General features: G+C 49.9%; 1 protein-coding gene across 1 annotated transcript in view; it reads left to right on the forward strand.

Annotated features, from left to right (window-relative positions):
• fscn1a (fascin actin-bundling protein 1a) overlaps nucleotides 1–8,248 on the forward strand; it is a gene marked incomplete at both ends in the record, with an annotated part of 16,278 nt that extends 8,030 nt beyond the window's left edge. Inside the window, 4 exons of the mRNA XM_080524055.1 lie at nucleotides 6,205–6,361; nucleotides 7,072–7,193; nucleotides 7,421–7,588; nucleotides 8,043–8,248. Of these exons, the coding sequence (XP_080380181.1) occupies nucleotides 6,205–6,361; nucleotides 7,072–7,193; nucleotides 7,421–7,588; nucleotides 8,043–8,248 (653 nt within the window). The remainder of the gene's footprint in view (nucleotides 1–6,204; nucleotides 6,362–7,071; nucleotides 7,194–7,420; nucleotides 7,589–8,042) is intronic.
• Between the last annotated feature and the right edge of the window lie 5,792 nt (nucleotides 8,249–14,040).

The following is a 14,040-nucleotide window of genomic DNA, read 5'->3' on the forward strand; positions in this document are numbered from 1 at the left end:
GGCAGAGTGAACAGGGCAGAGTGAACAGGCAGAGTGAACAGCAGAGTGAACAGGGCAGAGTGAACAGGGCAGAGTGAACAGAGCAGAGTGAACAGGGCAGAGTGAACAGGGCAGAGTGAACAGGGCAGAGTGAACAGGGCAGAGTGAACAGGGCAGAGTGAACAGAGCAGAGTGAACAGGCAGAGTGAACAGGCAGAGTGAACAGGCAGAGTGAACAGGCAGAGTGAACAGGCAGAGTGAACAGGGCAGAGTGAACAGGCAGAGTGAACAGCAGAGTGAACAGGCAGAGTGAACAGGGCAGAGTGAACAGGGCAGAGTGAACAGGCAGAGTGAACAGGCAGAGTGAACAGCAGAGTGAACAGGGCAGAGTGAACAGCAGAGTGAACAGGGCAGAGTGAACAGGCAGAGTGAACAGGGCAGAGTGAACAGCAGAGTGAACAGGGCAGAGTGAACAGGGCAGAGTGAACAGCAGAGTGAACAGGGCAGAGTGAACAGCAGAGTGAACAGGGCAGAGTGAACAGCAGAGTGAACAGGGCAGAGTGAACAGCAGAGTGAACAGGCAGAGTGAACAGAGCAGAGTGAACAGGGCAGAGTGAACAGAGCAGAGTGAACAGGCAGAGTGAACAGGCAGAGTGAACAGAGCAGAGTGAACAGGCAGAGTGAACAGGGCAGAGTGAACAGGGCAGAGTGAACAGAGCAGAGTGAACAGGGCAGAGTGAACAGGGCAGAGTGAACAGGCAGAGTGAACAGAGCAGAGTGAACAGGCAGAGTGAACAGAGCAGAGTGAACAGGGCAGAGTGAACAGGCAGAGTGAACAGAGCAGAGTGAACAGGGCAGAGTGAACAGGCAGAGTGAACAGGCAGAGTGAACAGAGCAGAGTGAACAGGCAGAGTGAACAGAGCAGAGTGAACAAGCAGAGTGAACAGAGCAGAGTGAACAGAGCAGAGTGAACAGGGCAGAGTGAACAGGGCAGAGTGAACAGGGCAGAGTGAACAGGGCAGAGTGAACAGGGCAGAGTGAACAGGGCAGAGTGAACAGGGCAGAGTGAACAGAGCAGAGTGAACAGCAGAGTGAACAGCAGAGTGAACAGGCAGAGTGAACAGGGGCAGAGTGAACAGGGCAGAGTGAACAGGGCAGAGTGAACAGGCAGAGTGAACAGGCAGAGTGAACAGGGCAGAGTGAACAGGGCAGAGTGAACAGGGCAGAGTGAACAGGGCAGAGTGAACAGGGCAGAGTGAACAGGGGATTCAGAGTGAACAGCAGAGTGAACAGCAGAGTGAACAGAGCAGAGTGAACAGGCAGAGTGAACAGGGCAGAGTGAACAGAGCAGAGTGAACAGGGCAGAGTGAACAGGCAGAGTGAACAGGCAGAGTGAACAGGGCAGAGTGAACAGGCAGAGTGAACAGGCAGAGTGAACAGCAGAGTGAACAGGGCAGAGTGAACAGGCAGAGTGAACAGCAGAGTGAACAGAGCAGAGTGAACAGGCAGAGTGAACAGGCAGAGTGAACAGGCAGAGTGAACAGGCAGAGTGAACAGGGCAGAGTGAACAGGGCAGAGTGAACAGCAGAGTGAACAGGGCAGAGTGAACAGGGCAGAGTGAACAGGGGCAGAGTGAACAGCAGAGTGAACAGGGCAGAGTGAACAGGCAGAGTGAACAGCAGAGTGAACAGGGCAGAGTGAACAGGGCAGAGTGAACAGGCAGAGTGAACAGCAGAGTGAACAGCAGAGTGAACAGGGCAGAGTGAACAGAGCAGAGTGAACAGCAGAGTGAACAGGCAGAGTGAACAGGGCAGAGTGAACAGGGCAGAGTGAACAGGGCAGAGTGAACAGGGCAGAGTGAACAGGCAGGAGTGAACAGGGCAGAGTGAACAGGCAGAGTGAACAGGGCAGAGTGAACAGGGCAGAGTGAACAGGGCAGAGTGAACAGGCAGAGTGAACAGCAGAGTGAACAGGGCAGAGTGAACAGGGCAGAGTGAACAGGCAGAGTGAACAGGCAGAGTGAACAGGGCAGAGTGAACAGGGCAGAGTGAACAGGCAGAGTGAACAGCAGAGTGAACAGGGCAGAGTGAACAGCAGAGTGAACAGAGCAGAGTGAACAGGGCAGAGTGAACAGGCAGAGTGAACAGGGCAGAGTGAACAGGCAGAGTGAACAGGGCAGAGTGAACAGGCCAGAGTGAACAGCAGAGTGAACAGGGCAGAGTGAACAGGCAGAGTGAACAGGCAGAGTGAACAGCAGAGTGAACAGGCAGAGTGAACAGGGCAGAGTGAACAGGGCAGAGTGAACAGGCAGAGTGAACAGGGCAGAGTGAACAGCAGAGTGAACAGGCAGAGTGAACAGGGCAGAGTGAACAGGGCAGAGTGAACAGGCAGAGTGAACAGGGCAGAGTGAACAGCAGAGTGAACAGGGCAGAGTGAACAGGGCAGAGTGAACAGGCAGAGTGAACAGCAGAGTGAACAGGGCAGAGTGAACAGGGCAGAGTGAAACAGGGCAGAGTGAACAGGCAGAGTGAACAGGGCAGAGTGAACAGGCAGAGTGAACAGGGCAGAGTGAACAGGCAGAGTGAACAGGCCAGAGTGAACAGGCCAGAGTGAACAGGCAGAGTGAACAGGCCAGAGTGAACAGGGCAGAGTGAACAGGCAGAGTGAACAGGCCAGAGTGAACAGGCAGAGTGAACAGGCAGAGTGAACAGGCCAGAGTGAACAGGCCAGAGTGAACAGGCCAGAGTGAACAGGCAGAGTGAACAGGCCAGAGTGAACAGGGCAGAGTGAACAGGCAGAGTGAACAGCAGAGTGAACAGGGCAGAACAGCAGAGTGAACAGGCAGAGTGAACAGGGCAGAGTGAACAGGCAGAGTGAACAGGGCAGAGTGAACAGGGCAGAGTGAACAGGGCAGAGTGAACAGGGCAGAGTGAACAGGGCAGAGTGAACAGGGCAGAGTGAACAGGCAGAGTGAACAGGCAGAGTGAACAGAGCAGAGTGAACAGGCAGAGTGAACAGGGCAGAGTGAACAGAGCAGAGTGAACAGGCAGAGTGAACAGGGCAGAGTGAACAGGGCAGAGTGAACAGGCAGAGTGAACAGGGCAGAGTGAACAGCAGAGTGAACAGCAGAGTGAACAGGCAGAGTGAACAGAGCAGAGTGAACAGGGCAGAGTGAACAGAGCAGAGTGAACAGGGCAGAGTGAACAGCAGAGTGAACAGGGCAGAGTGAACAGGCAGAGTGAACAGCAGAGTGAACAGGCAGAGTGAACAGAGCAGAGTGAACAGCAGAGTGAACAGGGCAGAGTGAACAGGGCAGAGTGAACAGGCAGAGTGAACAGGGCAGAGTGAACAGGCAGAGTGAACAGGGCAGAGTGAACAGGGCAGAGTGAACAGGGCAGAGTGAACAGGCAGAGTGAACAGCAGAGTGAACAGGGCAGAGTGAACAGGGCAGAGTGAACAGGCAGAGTGAACAGGGCAGAGTGAACAGGCCAGAGTGAACAGGCAGAGTGAACAGGCAGAGTGAACAGGGCAGAGTGAACAGGCAGAGTGAACAGGCAGAGTGAACAGGCAGAGTGAACAGGCAGAGTGAACAGGGCAGAGTGAACAGGCAGAGTGAACAGGGCAGAGTGAACAGGGCAGAGTGAACAGGCAGAGTGAACAGGCAGAGTGAACAGGGCAGAGTGAACAGGGCAGAGTGAACAGGGCAGAGTGAACAGGGCAGAGTGAACAGGGCAGAGTGAACAGGGCAGAGTGAACAGGGCAGAGTGAACAGGCAGAGTGAACAGGGCAGAGTGAACAGGGCAGAGTGAACAGGCAGAGTGAACAGGCAGAGTGAACAGAGCAGAGTGAACAGGCAGAGTGAACAGCAGAGTGAACAGAGCAGAGTGAACAGAGCAGAGTGAACAGGGCAGAGTGAACAGGCAGAGTGAACAGGCAGAGTGAACAGGGCAGAGTATATCCGTCCTGTTGAGAAGACCAGACGTGTTCATCTCCAGTGTTGTTCTCCAGCGAGGCCACTCAGCCTCTCTCTGCTACGTGGTTACCACCCTGGCCCCGCCCCCCTGGCTCCGCCCCCCTAAAGACTGACAAAACAACTAGTGTTGTTCCGATACCATTTTTTGATCCCGATACCGATACCTGACCGTGCAGTACTTGCCGATACCGAGTACCGATCCGATACCACGGCGTTTGAAAAAACAAAACAAAAAAACATGTTTTTTGAGCCGCATACTAACCTCGATGTAAGATTATTGCTAACACTTAGTCTGGCACTGCTCAAAACCTTTGTAAAACTCGTAAAGTTTTTGTAAAACTTAAGTAAAAAAAAAGAAAAAAAAATACGTTTTTCTAAAGTACTCGCCGATACCGATACCAGCATTTTTGTGCGTATCGGTGGCCATGCCGATACTAGTATCGGTATCGGAACAACACTAAAAACAACACACGCGTCGCAATCCAAACACCGCCGGAATTCTCAGAGAATTCCCTGAAGAAGAGTGTCTGATTTCCCAAACCGCCAGGCCACAGAGTGAACAACAACCAGGACATGACAGTTGAACCACTCCTTTCATCCCTGATGCAAAGTTGGAACCCTTCAGTCAGGGGAATTTTTCTTTTTTTTGGCGGGGGGGGCGGTGGGTTTGTTTTTGTTTGTTTCCTGTAGTCAAATGTATTTTCAGAAGAAGTGTGGTCCCTCTAGGCCACCATAATGGGTTGTTTGTCCCTGGTACCTGGAGCGGTGGGTCAGGGAGAGCAGCAGGACTGGTTGGACCTGGTTGGACCTGGTTGGGCCTGGTTGGTTTATTATCTTATCTGTGAGTTCTAGTCTGACTACCAGAGGCTCCGGTGAGAACCCCCTCAGAGCTAGGTTAATACCTCATACCCCCTCCTCCCCCCTCTCTCTCATTTTCTCCCTCTTCTCTCCTTCCCACCATCCATCCCCCCGCCCCCCCTCCTCCTCCCCATCCCCCAGCCGGTCGATTGCAGCCATGTGGTTCTCATCCCTTTTTCCTGCTCAATTTAGTGTGTGCGCGTGTGTGTGTGTGTGTGTGTGTGTGTGTGTGTGTGTGTCTTTGGAAACTCAGTCTGGTGTTCAGGGCCAGGGTTGCGTTCAGCAGAACGAGAGGAGAGGTTTCGAAACGGAAAAACTGAAAATAATCGACCGTTCTTATTGGACAAGCTCAGGTAGAACCTCCCGCTGTCCGTCCGTCTAAACGTCTCTCCTTCGAACACGACCCCGGCGTTGGCATGGTAACGAGTAACCGTTTCGCGTGGAGGTTAAAAGCCTCGGTGAAAAAACAGGCTCACAATGACGCTGGTCTCTGCTTCCTAGGGAAATGACATGGAGGGAGGGAAGGAAGGAAGGAGGGAGGGAGGGAGGGAGGGAGGGAGAAAGATGGGGCAGTGAGGGAGGAGGGGAGCACTAGTTTTGAGATTTAGTCTCTCTCTCTCTTTCTCTAGCTATCTCTCTATCCCCTCCCCCCTCTCCTGGTTGATAGTGTTCTCTCCTGTCCTCCTCTCTGCCTTGCAGGCCTCCTGTCCCTCAGGGCTGTGGCCTCCACAGACTAAAGCCCAATTTATACTTCTGCGTAAAATCGACGGCGTAGCCTACGATTATAGATTTATACGGTTATAGAGCTCTCTGGAATAGCCTGCTGTGTGTGTGTGTGTGTGTGTGTGTGTGTGTGTGTGTGTGTGTGTGTGTGTGTGTGTGTTTCTGGGTGTGTGTGTGTGATTTGTTTGCTTTTGTTTTTGCCCTTAAGTGCTCCTGATGGGGTATAATGTGTTTTTAATGACCTCTGGTGTTCCATACATACATACATTATATATATATACACACACACACACACACACACACACACATACACACACACACTCACACCCTATACGCCCCAGGCTGCTACAGGATGTATTCCCAGGGTTCCAGACTGCTGTGACTGTGCAACTGCTCATAATGCCCTTGGGGATTAACCCTTCACACTGCTCTACTGGGGGTGTGGGGGTGTGTGTGTGTGTGTGTGTGTGTGTGTGTGTGTGTGTGTGTGTGTGTGTGTGTGTCTGTGTGTGTGTGTGTGTGTGTGTGTGTGTGTCTAGGAAATAGGATATCCTTGCTAATCCCTGCCCTCTGATGTTGCTCAGTTAGTGTTTCTGATCTTGGCCAGACTGTGTGTGTGTGTGTGTGTGTCTCATCGCTGACCAACTGATGTTCTCCCCCCCCCCCCCCAGGCATGGACCTGTCAGCCAACCAGGATGAGGAGGGTGACCAGGAGGTGTTCCAGGTGGAGATGAGCAGAGAGAACAGGAAGTGTTCCTTCAGGACCGCCGCCGGGAAGTACTGGACCCTCACCGCTAACGGAGGCCTGCAGTGTACCGCCTCCAGCAAGTAAGACACACGTATACACACACACACACACACACACACACACGTATACACACACACATACACGTATACACACACACACTTGACCCTTCTACACAGCTACACACACACACACACACACACACACACACACACCCCCAGGTGGTAACAGTATGATGCAGATAGGGTTACCATGGGAGAACCAGACACCTTTTACACCTTTTCTGACACGGCAGTGATTGTGTGTTCAGGTATTAATCTGTGATTCGGCGTCACAGTTAATTAAGTGTGTGTGTGTGTGTGTGTGTGTGTGTCCACTGTGACGCGGTGTCTGGTTCTCTGGAGTTTTCTGTCGCCCGCGGTAACTCGATCTGCAGCATGACTTATGTCTGTGTGAAGCTGCGTGTGTGTGGAAGGGTCAAGTGTGTGTGTGACGTGTGTATTGCCTCCAGTGAATAATGAGCTCCTGTTGAGGCAAAAGTGCAGGTCATTGACCCCTGACCTCTCACCTGCTGACCCCCGGGGCTGGTTAGGCTTTCCTCTGAGGCCCCAGACACAGGCATGCTAGGGGTGTATGTGTGTGTGAGCAACATCACGTCATGCAGGTCTACCAACTTCCATGTGAGTGAAGAATGTATTGTTGTAACACTCCTATTTCTCTCTCTCTCGTGTGTGTGTGTGTGTGTGTGTGTGTGTGTGTGTGTGTGTGTGTGTGTGTGTGTGTGTGTGTGTAGGTCAGCTAACTGCTACTTTGACATAGAGTCCCGTGGTAAGAAGTTGACCCTCCGGGCCGCTAACGGGAAGTACGTGGCTGCCAAGAAGAACGGCCAGCTAGCCGCTACCATCGACGCTGCAGGTGTGTGTGTGTGTGTGTGTGTGTGTGTTCATAGTGTTATGTGTGTGTCTATACGTCTGTCTGTCTGTCTGTCTTGGTGTGTCTGTCTGTCTGTCTGTCTGTCTTTCTTTCCGTCCGTCCGTCCGTCTGTCTGTCTGTGTGTGTCTGTCTGTCTGTCTGTCTGTCTCTCTCTCTCTCTCTCTCTATGTGTACTGACGTGTGTGTGTGTGTGTGTGTGTGTGCGCCAGGGGAGTCAGAGGAGTTCCTGATGAAGCTGATCAACAGGCCCATCATGGTGCTGCGGGGGGAGCACGGCTTCATAGGCTGCAGGAAGGTCACCGGCACGCTGGACTCCAACCGCTCCACCTACGACTACTTCACCCTGACCTTCAGAGACGGGGGCTACAGCCTGCAGGGTGGGGCGCACACACACACACACACACAGAGTTTGTAATCCTAGGTGAAGTGCTACCGCTGTTCTGGGGTATTGACTGAGCTGAATACATACCAGCTACTGACATCCCTCTTTCTCGCTCTCTCTCTCTCTCTCCCCCCTCCTCTCTCTCTCTCTCTCCCCCCCTCCCTCCTCTCTCTCCCCCCTTCTCCTCTCTCTCTCTCTCTCCCCCCCTCCTCTCTCTCTCCCCCCCTCCTCTCTCTCCCCTCCCTCCTCTCTCTCTCCCCTCTCTCCCCCCTCCTCTCTCTCTCCCCCCTCCTCCTCTCTCTCTCTCCCCCCCTCCTCTTTCTCACTCTCTCCCCTCCTCTTTCTCTCCCCCCCCCTCTCTCTCTCTCCCCCCCCCTCTCTCTCTCTCCCCCCCCTCTCTCTCTCTCCCCCCCCTCCCTCCTCTCCCCCCTCCTCCCCCCCCCCCCCAGACTCTACAGGTAAGTACTGGATGGTGGGCAGTGAGTCGTCGGTGGTGAGCAGCAGTGACACCCCCGTGGACTTCCTGCTGGAGTTCTGTGACTACAACAAGCTGGCCATCCGCTCCGCCGAGGGGAAGTACCTCCGTGGCGACCACGCCGGCGTCCTGAAGGCCAACGCCGACGACCTGGAGAGCGCCACGCTCTGGGAGTACTGAGCCCGCTACCACGGCAACGACAACGCACACACCCCCTCCCCCCTTCACCTCCGCCCGTGACTTTACCTTTACCTTCTGAGTGTCTATATCAGTGAACTGCACAGAGAGGAGGAGGGAGGGAGGGGGGGGGGGCTGGGGGTGTGGTGGGGGTGTCACTCTTGGTTGTGCTAGTCCCCCTTACCTTTGTCTCCCTCCTTCTCTCCTCTCTCCTCCTCCTCCTTTCCTCCCTCTCTCCCTACCCCTGTTGAGCTCTCTTCCGCAGCACCGACCTTTATCTGTTGCCATAGTTACCGCAGGGCTGTGTATTTTTTCCCGGGTCCAATCTAGCCGTACGATGGGCTCCCACACTCACACAGCTACCCCCCCCCCCCCCCCGTTAACAGCAGAGCTCTGTTAACAAGACAAACAAACAAAACTAATTAAACCCTTCTTTTTCTGTTTGTCTGTCTTCCTCCTCTCTCTCTCTCTCTCTCTCTCTCTCTCTCTCTCTCCGTCTGTCACTCTCTGATAAGTGTTTTGAGCAGCACATGGTGGCAGTATTTATGGTGTTTGACCTGGTCTGGTAGAGGTCTGTCTATCTGCTCTAGTAGATGTGTTTCTACAGGACCTGGTCTAGTATGTGTGTATCTAGAGAAGACCCGCTGGTCTCTCTATGATAAAAACTGGAGTGAAATCTAATGATGTTGTTATGATGATGATGATGATGATGATGATGATGATGATGATGATGATGTAACTAAAAGGGTTCTCAATCCCTCATCTCAAAAAAAGAAAGAAAAGTGGAATCATGGGAAAATGTGAAATATATATTCTAATGTCATCCCCGTGTCACTCTCTAGCTGTGTTCCGATTGGTGGAGAGTACCGATCTCCCAGACAAGACAGGAAATGTTGTGTTGTTCAGGACACAGTGGAAAGGCACGGTCTAGTCGTAATGTAAAACTGCACTCTCCCTGTCACTGGAAGAACCACACACACACACACACACTGATTTTGTTCTCTCTAAGGCACAGACATTATCATTGGCGGGTTTAGGCAACCATAGCAACTCACGAAGACGACGCCCGACTGGTGTGTGAAACTCTGATCGACTCTTCGTCCCCTTTTAGGAAGAACCCGTCTATTAAACCTGACAGTCCTCAGCTCTGGACCCACTCTAACCTTAAACCTCCGAACTGGACTAACCTAGAACCCCCCCTCCCTCCGATCATCTCATACACACAAACTCTTCCTTGAACTGGAATTTGGTGTACTAACTAACTAACTAACTAACCATAACTAGAACCAGGAACTGGATGACTACAGAGGGGTTACACTAGTGCTTCTCCACCCCAGGGTTGACCCCTACAGGCCCTCCACCCTACTGGGCTCAGATAATTTCCTTCTCACGTTGTCCTGTTTCAGCCACTATGGTGGATGCCTAACCAGGCACAGCTCAGTTCAGCTCGGCTCAGTTGGGTTCTGGGGTCTGTAGTGTGGAGTAAGGGTTTACACTAAGGTATGTTACAGTACAGCTGCAGGATCTAGTATCTCATCTAGAGGGGGGGGTTGGAGGAGCCAAGGTTGAGAAACGCTAGTATGACCCCCCCCCCGATCTGTGTGCTGATGTATGGATGGAGATCATTGAGGATGACGTATGTGCTAACATGTGGTAATGACTGTGCCTTACTCTTGAGTTATTTTGGGCAGCGGGACAAAATGGAAAAAATATTAATTAAATAATGAAAACAGCCCGCCTCTTTACTTTGTAAAACTGGAAGTTCCTTTTGTATTTTATTTTGTATAATTTTTTGATATTGTGGTTAATCTTCCTCCTCGTGCCATTGGTTCACCTGAAAACCCAACGACCAATAAAAACTGGGATTTGGAACACTACCTAGAGTATGTGTCTGCTCTCTGTGTGTGTGTGTGTGTGTGTGTGTGTGTGTGTGTGTTACCCTCTACTCTGCTCAAGCTTCCTACCTGTCTGCGGCCTATGACGCCTGGTTCGCCTCCTGGTTTGCTTCCTACCTGGCTGATCGCTCTTACCAGGTGACATGGAGAGGGTCACTGCCCTCACCACTGGGGTCCCTCAGGGCTCTGTCCTAGGGCCCTTACTGTTCTCCCTCTATACCAAATCTCTCAGCTCAGTAATTTCCTCACATGGTTTCTCCTACCCCTGCTATGCAGAGAACACTCAACTTTTCCTGTCTCCCCCCCTCTGACTCACCGATGGCAACACATGTCTCTACGTGTCTTGCAGACATTTCCGCTTGGATCTCAGCCCTCCACCTCAAACTCAGCCTTAACAAGACTGAGCTATTTTTCCTCCCTGGAAAAGCCTTCCCTCTCCAAGACATCTCCATCACAGTAGAACTCTATGGTGACCTCCTCCCAGACAGCCAAGAACCTTGGCATGATCCTCGACAATCACTTATCCTGTGTGGCGAACATAATGGACTGACTTATATATAGCGCCTTATTCCGAAGCGCTTGGCAATGGCCTCTCAATCACCCATTCACACACACACCAATGAACATCACAGGGACAACACGCTCCTGCAGATTCTTCCTCTACAACATCAGAAGGATACGTCCATTCCTCACCAGAGAAGCAGCACAATTCTTGGTCCAAACACTAGTCATCTCATCTCCCACCTTGACTACCGCAACGCACGCTGGGCTCCCCGCCTCCGCCATCAGACCAGAATGCTGCTGCCCGTCTGGTGTTCAACCTTCCCAAATTCTCCAAGTTACCCCTCTCCTTCACACCCTTCTCTGGCTCCCAGTAGCAGCTCGCGTCCGATTCAAGGACCTGGTGCTCGCCTACTGGGCGGCAAAGGGAACTGCCCCCTCCTACATGCAAGCAATGGTCAGCCCAGTTCACTCCTGTCTTCCACCTCGGCTGGCCGCCTGGAACCAGCACCTCTATGGGGATGCAGCAGTCTGACTATCCTGTATGTCCCCGCTGGGGGAACCAGCTCCCCACCTCTGTCAGGACTGCAGAGTCACTCTCTATCTTCCGCCGTAGACTGAAGACCTCCATCTCTTCAGGCTCCACCTTAACTGTCCCTCCTGAAACCTCCCCATCCCTTCTACCTTCCTGTACAGTTTCCCTACTGTCAAATATATTATACTGTATATCCCTATATAAAAATATATTCCTTCTTCTAAACCTAACCCCTTTCTTGTGATGACTGGTGACTACTTGATTCACTAAGTTGCTTTGGATAAAGGAGTCTGCTAAATTCCCTAAATGTAAATGTACCCTGAAGTGTGCATGGATTTCAACGCAATGAAAATGTCTGGATGGTGTTTCTGTTGGAGCTGAAAGAAGAAGGTACATCGTCTAGCTCCTGACCATCACCACACCATGTGCTCTACTATGGAGGACCAAGTCTGCCAAAATTAACAATAAATATATAGACACATAAATGAATGTATGAACAAATACATCAATGAATTCACACAGTATAACGCAATACATTTCTATATGTATTTATTCTTTTCCACATTCATTCTTTCTTTTCCACATTCATTCTTTCATTCTTTCTTTTCCACTTTATCAGTAATGTATGCAAATATCTGGGGGCGTATCTTGCATGTTGTCCACGCCCCTACGCATTTTCATTGGTTGATACCACGCGTGACGTATGAAAGCAGCGACGCTGTTATTACCACAGACGGGTAGAGAGTATAGTCCCGTTCTCTCACAGCCTCTTTCTCCCTATAATTTCCATGGAATCCCAAACTATGTCTATGACATCCCAAGCTATTCCCGTGTTGTGCCCTTTCACACATGTCGGCAATGGTCTATACTAGTCCATCGGCACTGTATGGGAGAACTTGGTGATAACCACAATACCAGTTGACTCAATTAGACATATACGCTCTGGCCTATGCGCGATGCAAGATAGCTGAGAGTGTCTCCACTGCGTTTATATCACAAAATGTACATTTGATAAGTAAAAGTAAGCTAGCTAAGTAAGCAATCTAGCTGACTATGACTGGAAACGAAGTACTATCCAGTTAGAATTATAGAAGATCTAGTTGTGTTTTCCTGCTGGTCTCGCTGCCTGGGTTTGAACAGACTTGTGGTGACTAAAAATGGCTTTAAAAAATGCCTTTCCACCAAAGAATATATATATATATATATATATATATATGCCATATATATGCGATATATCATACCTCCACTATGATTCATATGCCCTAACCCTTTTTTTATTTTAAAAACATGCTATGATTGGAAATTAGAGTGTCTGCTCTCGGCTGAGGGCTTCATCACGTCTCGCGCAGTATCAACCAATGAAAATGCGCAGGGGCGTGGACAACATGCTGCATACATTACTGATAAAGCATACATTACTGATAAAGCGAAAGACAATGTTGTTTTCACCTAGCTATTCACATAGAATAGTTTGTCTTTGTCATTGTCAGATGTGTATGCAAATATAGGGGCGTATCTTGGACGCACTCTACGCATTTTCATTGGTTGATACTGCGCGTGACGTGGTAAAGCACTCAGCCAAGAGCACCTAACCCTAACCCTAGTTTTCCCACATGTACCGTATTCCCACATGTACCGTAACATACATACTGTATTTTCTGTAGATTTACATATTGTTCATATGAAACACACACATCTATGAATGCCCAATACTCTACAGTGATATATTCTGAGAACAGATACTGTAAGGTTTCTAAAAATGTGCTTTGGCAGTTGTGAAAAAAAAGAACATTCTCACACACTGAACATTGTGTTTTCAGTTGTTTTGTTGTAGTCTGTAATGATGCATATAGTGTTTAAATTTTTGCAGGCTTTGAGCAGCTGTTTTGGTGTGAAAGTTTGAGTTTTGAAGAGAGAAGGTGTGGTTTTATGTAGCTTTAGAAAAGTGTGTTGTGTTTAGAGTTTTGGGAAAATGGAGGGAAGTTTTGTGAAATGTGTTTTAGCAATTGAGAAAAACTGTATAATCAAAGCTGTAAAGAAAATACAGGTGATGAACAAGAATAGAAATGAAAGAAGCAAACTAAGATTGTTTTTGCCAATAGCTATGAAATACATCTCTTAAAAATGTCTGCAAATGCTGAATCACAAAACACGGACGGAATGTACACTATTTTCACTGTCACTGTCGAAATACAGTATTATGTCTGAAAAATCTCAAATAATTCTGAAATAACACTGGCTACAATTGTGTGTGCATGGGTATGCCTGTCTACACAACACATGAAGCACAGAATGTGACAGTGTGTGTACCTCAAATGTACTTTTTGAAGTTGCTGCATACTTTCTGTACAGAGCAAGAACATTAAAAAATGTTTACAATGTTGCACTTCAAAGGGTAAAGAGCGCGAGAGCAGACGGTACTTGGCGTGGGAAAGGCAGAGCAGACGTGTTGACCCGAACACCACACAAGTGTTAAGAGGTGATAACCACTAATAAGCTGCCAAACCAAAGTCTATCACATCAAAACATAATCTAGGGATGTATAGGAATAAAAAAAATCACATCTAGAATTTGCCCACCCAGATGGTAATGAAAAATGGTTTGGCCCAAGGACTATAAAGCAGGTTTCCCAACGGACCATAAAGTTGTAGAACAAGGAAGGTGTGAGCTGGAGCTAATAAGAAAAACTATTTGTAGACCAGAAATTGTACAACATGGCAGGGCGCTTAACCCTCGGAGAGGCACTTCGCCAAGCAGCGTCTCTTCTGATGAACGCGGCGGAGGACGTGCAGTGTAAGTATGATTACTTGATATAGTAGTTTTACTTGATAAAGTAATTTATTAGTGCTAGCTAAAAGCCCATA

The sequence above is a fragment of the Nansenia antarctica genome, assembly GCF_963989245.1.
Source record: "Nansenia antarctica genome assembly, chromosome: 2".
NCBI lineage: Eukaryota > Metazoa > Chordata > Actinopteri > Argentiniformes > Microstomatidae > Nansenia > Nansenia antarctica.